The following is a 7,879-nucleotide window of genomic DNA, read 5'->3' as shown; positions in this document are numbered from 1 at the left end:
GTATATCTATTTCTATACCTACTAATAAATAAATAAATAAAAATAAATACTAATAAATTACGGAGCAATTCTAGCAATGCGTTGTCATATGTTTTACGGAATTGGATATTCGAAAAAGAGTGAGGCGTTTTGGCTACCAGGATCATCTGCACCTGCGCTCAATAAAAAAATCAAAACAAATACTAAAAACATTTAAACAATTCCAATTTTTTTTGGCATGGTAGATAATTTGATGCGTGATGTTCGCTCCAAATTTCAAATCATTTGAACATCTGAGTAGCTCTCGGCAAAAAGATAAATATAGGGTGTGTTAAACAGTGTACTGTTCACATACTGTTCTGACCCAATTTGTCCTTTTTGCTGAGAGCTATTCAAATGCCCAAATGCTCTGAAATTTGGAGCGCACCTCACGCACCAAATTATCACAAAAAAGTTAGATTTTTTTGAATTTTTTATGAATTGTTTCTTGAGCGGGTGCAGATGACCCCGAGCTCGGAATTGGATATTCGAAAAAAGAAACCTTTATTTTTTTAAGTAACCGACAATCCAACATTAAGTTATCTTTCTCTGTTGGGATTCGGCCCAACTGCGACAGCCACTATGTCACGTGCGTGAGCGTCAGTTAGTATACCGCATTCAGCCTTAGTAGGCTTAGTTCGCTCTGTTTTAGCCCGTTAGGCCCTGGTTTTAACTATTTACAGAGAATATGTGAAACATGATTATGATATAACTTTGCACCATTACTCAGATTAAAATAATTTGTATATGTAGTTTGATCACAAAAATGTGTAGTTTTCAATCATACTATTATTTGTTCCTATTAACCCCTATTTAATTCCGTTCAAGGCATAAATTTAATTAACATAATTAATTGCTATGGTGTATTTTGGGAAATGCTAACACACAATATTTTTTAGTAATCTTTATATAGTATATGAAATATGTTACGAGGGCCTATATGGATCAGAAGGAGTATGAATGATTGATTTCAATGGGCATGTAGGAGTAATAAAGAAAACAAAGAATAAATGGCGTGATAAGTAGGGACAAAAAAAGAACGGGAGACTCAAAAAATAAGAATGAGAGGATAACACAAAGTAATTGGTATTAACACCAAGGCTGTGGCATGCATGCAATGCAATAATAAAAAAGGAATTAGTACGGAGCGATGTGGGAGGGGCACCCATATATGCGTTGTTGCTTCGTGTGCGACCGTTATGTGCAACAAAAATAAGAGAGTCGAGTTGCGAACTAGAGTCGTTTCGGTCAGACGTAGACAATTCTTTTATTAGTCTTCAAGCTTATGCAGAGATGCACTAAAACACATTTAGTAGAATCCTTTTATTGAGATTTTTCTCACGATTTAGTGCAGATTCCAAACATTGCTTCAACTTGCAAATAATGCATAGGTATGCAAAATTGTAAATTAGGCTCTTTAAGACCATAACCGCCGTACAAAAACCGTACCGAAAGTATTGTATGTGTAGCATGCTTGTTAACGTACTACTGATATGAGTTTCTGCTAGACCCCAGTGTGCACCTCTCTATCGTGGCCGGGTACAATTTGGATGTTGTTGGTCCGTGCTGATGAATACTTCAGTGGATGGGCATATGTGCTAGTAGTTGTAATATCTCTAAATTTACTGAACACTTGGTATTTTTGTACAAAGAAAATCATGATGCACTAAGAAACGCACTATAATATGCCGGAGAATATGAACTGACCATGGGTTCTCACAGACAAGGGAAAGCAGAGGATACGATTCCCTTGTTACCCGACAGACATTGTTCGGCGGCAAAATGTAGTGGCAAGCCCACTGATGCTGCGTGCGTGATATAGATTCAGATTTCAGACCATTCCATTCCCTCCAAGAAGTCAATCTGGCCAGACAAGCTGTCGAGGTCGTCCAAGATGGCGGACACCACCGGATGCCCGAGCGCCGCGCCGATCACCATGAAGCTCCTGGTGGACTCGAGGCCGCCGCGGCCGCGCGTGGTGTTCGCGGAGGCCGGCAAGGACGCCGTCGACTTCCTCTTCTCGCTCCTCACCCTCCCGGCCGGCACGGCGGTGAGGCTGCTGGGGAAGGAGTCCATGGCGGGCAGCGTCGGCAACCTCTACGCCAGCGTGGAGCGGCTCGAGGGCAGCTACCTCCGGCCCGGCTTCGCCAAGGACGCCCTCCTCTGCCCCGCCGCGCAGGCGAGCCCGCTCCTCCGCCTGCCGGCGCCGCCGGCCCCGGCCCCGAGGAGCTTCTTCACCTGCGGCGCCATCAACCACTTCAACTACCAAGGCTGCCGCGGGTACGTGTCCGACGCGAGGGGCGCCCGGTGCCCGTCCTGCGGGAACGAGATGGCGACCGAGTCCCAGTACGTGCCGCCGCCGGCGACGGCGTCCGCCCAGCAGCAGCAGGAGCAGAGCGCCGTGAAAGGGTTCGTGCAGGGGGCCGTGACGTACACGGTGACTGACGACCTGGCCGTGACGCCCATGTCGGCCATCTCCAGCATCGCGCGGCTCGGCGCGCTCGCCGCCGTCGGGGGCCTCGCCGCGCTCCAGGAGAAGACCGTGGAGCTCGGGTACAAGGAAGGCCTGGAGATCCTCAAGGCCTCGCTGCGGTCCAAGACTGTCCTCACGGACGTCTTCCTCTGCACCGGCGGCAAGAAGCCTCCTCCGTCGTCCAAGAACGGCAACGGCAACGGCGGCACAAGATACGAGTGTCTCGCCTGGCGTGTTTGAGTGCGTGAAGCCTTCACTGTTTGGACGTGCAGCTTCATCTTCATCTAACGGATCAAAGCCACAAAATGGAACAAAGTGATCACAGGCATACATATGTCCCAACACAAGTTCCCACCTATCATCAGGGGATTTATTATCTTAAAAGTATATACATGTGGCAATATGTGTGGTGGTTTAGCAATGATGCTTGATGTATATATCCAGCTTGAATTTTCTAAAATGCTTTAGATAGTTTTTCGAATGGTATGTACTGAAATTCATGATATGGTGTGTAATAGTTTACAAATAGATGATTAACTGGAAAATTGAATATTCCTGAATGGTATGGAATAACTAATTAAAGTTGTTGTGAAATGTGTGTGGAATATTTTTTTTAATTTGACAGGAATCTGTTTGAAACAATTGAAATCTGCCCTACTAGAATGCGATTGGAGTGTTTGTGAAATGCCATAAATATTTCCAAAATTTTGAAATATGTATGGGATAATTTGAAATGTTCGTTGAATAAATTATGTGCCATATTTTAATTTTATTTAAAATATGTATTATTTGTTGAAATGTGTGTTTAAAATGATGGTGAAGTGATTGTTTTCAATTTCTTTTTGAAATATCACTGTTTTTGTTTTTACAAAAAATGAACCAACACAAAAAAATTAAGAAAATTTTGAAACCTTGAGATTTTTATATTGACTCTTGAATCTTTATATCATTTCTTTGTTTTTTAAAATACTTGAAAACACTATTTTCTCCTACTATTTTTGGTATATGAATACATATTGTTTACAAAAGAGATACTAGTACTATCCAGGATACCATAAAAACTATACGCATGGCGGCGAGAGATTGGCCAGAGGGAGTCCGCCATATAGCGGTTGCTTTCATGGTTTTTCTGTACGTTTTAATTATCTTTTTTGTGAAATGATGAAGGAGCTTCTGATATTTGTACCTCACAAAGAAAATAATTTGGTTGATTACAGAGTTAAAAAATTCATGAAATTATCAGGTTCATTTTGTGAAACCAAATTGGGAGCTTTGCTGCTCAATTAAAAAAAAAGCAGCTTGTTACAATGCACGTACCACATATTTTGTTTGAAATAATTATAAAAATACCAAAGGTAACACAATGGAGTGGATTTCAATTTTTTTTTCAGAAAAGATGTTTTCCAAAACAATTCCAAAATACTTGAAACTGCGAAAAGTGAAATAATTAAATTTTCTAAATGGTTTCAAATAGTTTTGGAATGGTATGGAATAATTGAAGATGTTGTGAAATGTGTGTGGAATATTATTAAAAATGACTAAAATGTGTATGAAACAGTTAAATCTATGCGTCCGGAGTGTCGTTGAAATTATTTGAAAATACTGATGTTTTTTAATAAGAACGAAATTTTGAAATCAGTGTTTCCTGAAATGTCATAAAAGTAAGTCAAAGTTTAAAATATGTGTGGGATAATTTGAAATGTTTGTTGAATAGGATCAAAACTCTTTGACGCATCTTAAATTCATTTGAAATATGTACACATTTTTGAAAATATTTGTATCTAGAATGACACTGAATTTATTTATTTCAGTTTTTAAATATGACCGTTTTAAACGGAAATTGAACCTACAAAAGCCATAAAAAATATATAGCTATTTTTGAAACCTTGAGCTATTTATATTGACATTTTAGAATCTTCAAATTATTTTTCATTTTGTTAAAAATACTTTAAAAATATCATTCACTATTTTTATATGAATATATTTTTTTACAATAGAGACAGTACTTTCTAGTATACTTTTAAAGGCTACACACATGGCAGCCAGCGATTCGCCGGAGTTATTCGAATTTCTGAAATTTGTATCCAATAAAGAAATGAATTTAGTTATCTGAATTGAAGTCACTTTGAATAGTATCATAGGACACCTCCAATCGCTCGGTCACCACCACTTGCTTCTCACCTCGTCTCCCTTCCACTCACTCCGTCGCCTCCTCTCATCCCAAATACCACCACCCAATCCACTCCCACACCGCACGTCCGCACTCCACCCACCCACACTCACCATGGCCGCCCAGCTGACAGCCGCGCTGCCGTCCTACTCCCCGGCCACAACCAAGGCCGCCGCCGGCGGCTCGTCCCCGTCCAGCCACTTCCTGGCCTACCCCAGCCGGCCGCGCAATGTCCGCAATGGCGTGCGCGCGCAGGTGTCGACGACCGAGCCGACCGCGGAGCCGGCCCCCGCGGCGCCGGCCAAGCCGGTGAAGATCTCCAAGAAGCAGGACGAGGGGGTGGTGACCAACAAGTACCGCCCCAAGGAGCCCTACGTGGGACGGTGCCTCCTCAACACCCGGCTCACCGGCGACAACGCGCCCGGGGAGACCTGGCACATGGTGTTCAGCACCGAGGGGGAGGTGCCGTACCGGGAGGGGCAGTCCATCGGCGTGATCGCCGACGGCGAGGACAAGAACGGGAAGCCGCACAAGCTCCGGCTCTACTCCATCGCCAGCAGCGCGATTGGGGACTTCGGCGACTCCAAGACCGTGTCGCTCTGCGTCAAGCGCCTCGTCTACACCAACGACGCCGGGGAGGTCGTCAAGGGCGTCTGCTCCAACTTCCTCTGTCAGTACTATGCATCTCTTTTCGTATCCTTTCCTTGCCTGTTTCATCGATTGATCCGTTCATCAATCAATCGCTGAAGATTGGCCGGAGATTGAAATGAAACCGATTGATTATGGCACCGAGATGCATGTTTTCTGCTGATTTTTGACGCCTCTGTTCTTGTCTGCTGAGCTGCTATTTTGATGTGCAGGTGACCTGAAGCCGGGTTCAGAAGTGAAGATCACTGGGCCGGTGGGCAAGGAGATGCTCATGCCCAAGGACCCCAACGCAACCATCATCATGGTACTGCACAATCACTAATTCTTGCTCAAAATGAATGGGATGGATAGGCTCATGAACACCTTGCTGACATATTTATCAATAATCGCAGCTCGCGACGGGTACGGGTATTGCGCCGTTCCGCTCCTTCCTCTGGAAGATGTTCTTCGAGGAGCACGAGGACTACAAGGTTAGTAATTTTAGTATTTTAGACGGATCAACCACCACACAAGTACAGAACAGTAATCCAATTCCAACTATGCTTGCACTATATCTATCGCACTGAAATCAGCCAGTGTTTAATTACCAACGAGACACAACACAATATCAGAGTTAAACTGTCGATATGCAAACATTGGTGCAGTTCAATGGCTTGGCATGGCTCTTCTTGGGGGTTCCCACAAGTGACACTCTGCTCTACAAGGAGGTACCAAATTCAACCTGCCTAGCTAGTACTGTTGGAAAGTTCAGACAGTGATCCATCTGCCTGACATACATGGAAACTGTGCATGTTTTCAGGAGTTTGAGAAGATGGTGGAGATCGGCGGGGAGAACTTCCGGCTGGACTTCGCGGTGAGCCGTGAGCAGACCAACGCGGCGGGGGAGAAGATGTACATCCAGACGCGGATGGCCGAGTACAAGGAGGAGCTCTGGGAGATGCTCAAGAAGGACAACACCTACGTCTACATGTGCGGGCTCAAGGGCATGGAGAAGGGCATCGACGACATCATGGTCGACCTCGCAGCCAAGGACGGTATGCACCAACAGTCCATTCATCTTGCTCTTGGGAACCTTGCTAATGATGAGATGATGAAATGTTGGTTCGTTGTTGGCAGGGATTGACTGGATTGACTACAAGAAGCAGCTGAAGAAGGCCGAGCAGTGGAACGTCGAAGTATACTGATCATCTTCATCGTGCCATTACCATGGAAGGACTTGCATGCATATGCTAATGTTTGTCCCACCTAGTTTTCCTTTTTACTCCAGTTTGGTTGTGCAAAGCTCAAGCTTCGGCCATATATACGCCTTGTATTTAGCGACGACTGAGTGGCACGCCGAGCATCAAATGTTAAACCAATTGTTGGCTCGATCAATGTAGATATTGACACACATTGGTCCCGAGCTCACTCGATCGTCTTCTCGTCTTTATACACTGTTTGCAGCTGTTTTTATGCATTGTATTATTACAGTTTTTTAATGCTTGATGTTGGAAAATAATTCTTTTTAGTGGATTATTTGAAAAGAATTGATTTTTTGTGAAATAATGTTTAGGACTTGAGAAATAATTGTAAGTTAGTGAATTTGCTAAAAAGAAGTTAATTGTACCATGGAGTTGTAGATTGATTTGTGGGCCGTGAGTGGGGCTCATAGTGCAATTGCATCTAGTGAGGCCCACTACAAGCCCAGAGCCACCCATTACTCTCTCCGACAAATAAAACCACAAGGCTACTTTTTAACCTTAAAGGCTCAAGATATGTTAAATACTATAATATCTGGCCTTCTAACAAGATGTCTAGGAGTGGTGAAGTGGTAAACGTAGGACTCACGGCCACTATTGAGAGAATCGCTTTCTCGAACTCGCGATCTAAACACCCATGACAAGTGTAGAGAACATTCAACTAAGCTATAGTAGTTGGTTTGTGATCAATACGATATCAGTACATATTTATATTTAGGTAAAGATGTACAAATTTGATTTTATATTTCTTCATAAATATATTCGGTTTCTGTGGTTAGGGTGGTGACCGGGAGTCCGGGACACCCGCCCACACACACAAGAAAAAAGTCCATTTGGTATCCAGAATCTTGATAAAACCTCACCTCATGTGATCACTCGGTCTGCTGCTGCCGAGCGTGCACACACATAGCAGCCCTATCCCTACCACCACCATCGCCTCCAATGAAGAAGGAGAAGAGTGAAACTCGGCGGTCAAAGATGAAGATGATAATGGCATTGGAGACAATGGAGATCCCGAAGGAGGTCACTATCAAGGTGTCGACGATGATGGTGAAGGGTACGGAGCCACACAGGACGCTAATCCACACTTCAAGCACCTCAATCTCGACTTCCAGCTACAAGAGGACACTCTGAAGCTCAAGTTGGACGCCCAATTCGGCACCCTCCATACCATGGCCACCATCTCCCACCCACAACCTCATCACCACTGCCAACATGGCATCGAGATCAGGAATTCCTCTGCGAAGAAGAAGGTAACTTCGCTTTTACCAAAATGAACATGGGAGTATCTTGTTTGTGATATTTTGGGTATATCAAGGCTTTTTCTTTGAG

The 7,879-nt window shown here is 43.9% G+C and overlaps 2 protein-coding genes across 2 annotated transcripts; both read left to right on the top strand.

Annotated features, from left to right (window-relative positions):
- Positions 1-1,750: 1,750 nt before the first annotated feature.
- LOC119318824 lies at positions 1,751-3,065 on the top strand. Its single transcript, XM_037593403.1, has one exon. It carries the CDS (start codon positions 1,913-1,915, stop codon positions 2,729-2,731), a length of 819 nt encoding a protein of 272 aa, XP_037449300.1. The 5' UTR covers positions 1,751-1,912; the 3' UTR covers positions 2,732-3,065.
- Positions 3,066-4,723: 1,658 nt separating this feature from the next.
- On the top strand, positions 4,724-6,770 carry LOC119319204 (ferredoxin--NADP reductase, leaf isozyme 2, chloroplastic-like). The gene is made up of 6 exons (XM_037593694.1): positions 4,724-5,331; positions 5,522-5,613; positions 5,702-5,779; positions 5,954-6,016; positions 6,109-6,343; positions 6,426-6,770. Exons 1-6 carry the CDS (start codon positions 4,776-4,778, stop codon positions 6,491-6,493), a joined length of 1,092 nt encoding a protein of 363 aa, XP_037449591.1. The 5' UTR covers positions 4,724-4,775; the 3' UTR covers positions 6,494-6,770.
- The last annotated feature ends 1,109 nt before the right edge of the window (positions 6,771-7,879 follow it).

Source organism: Triticum dicoccoides, chromosome 6A (genome assembly GCF_002162155.2).
Source record: "Triticum dicoccoides isolate Atlit2015 ecotype Zavitan chromosome 6A, WEW_v2.0, whole genome shotgun sequence".
In the NCBI taxonomy this organism is placed as follows: domain Eukaryota; kingdom Viridiplantae; phylum Streptophyta; class Magnoliopsida; order Poales; family Poaceae; genus Triticum; species Triticum dicoccoides.
This window is presented reverse-complemented; position numbering and strand designations above follow the sequence as displayed.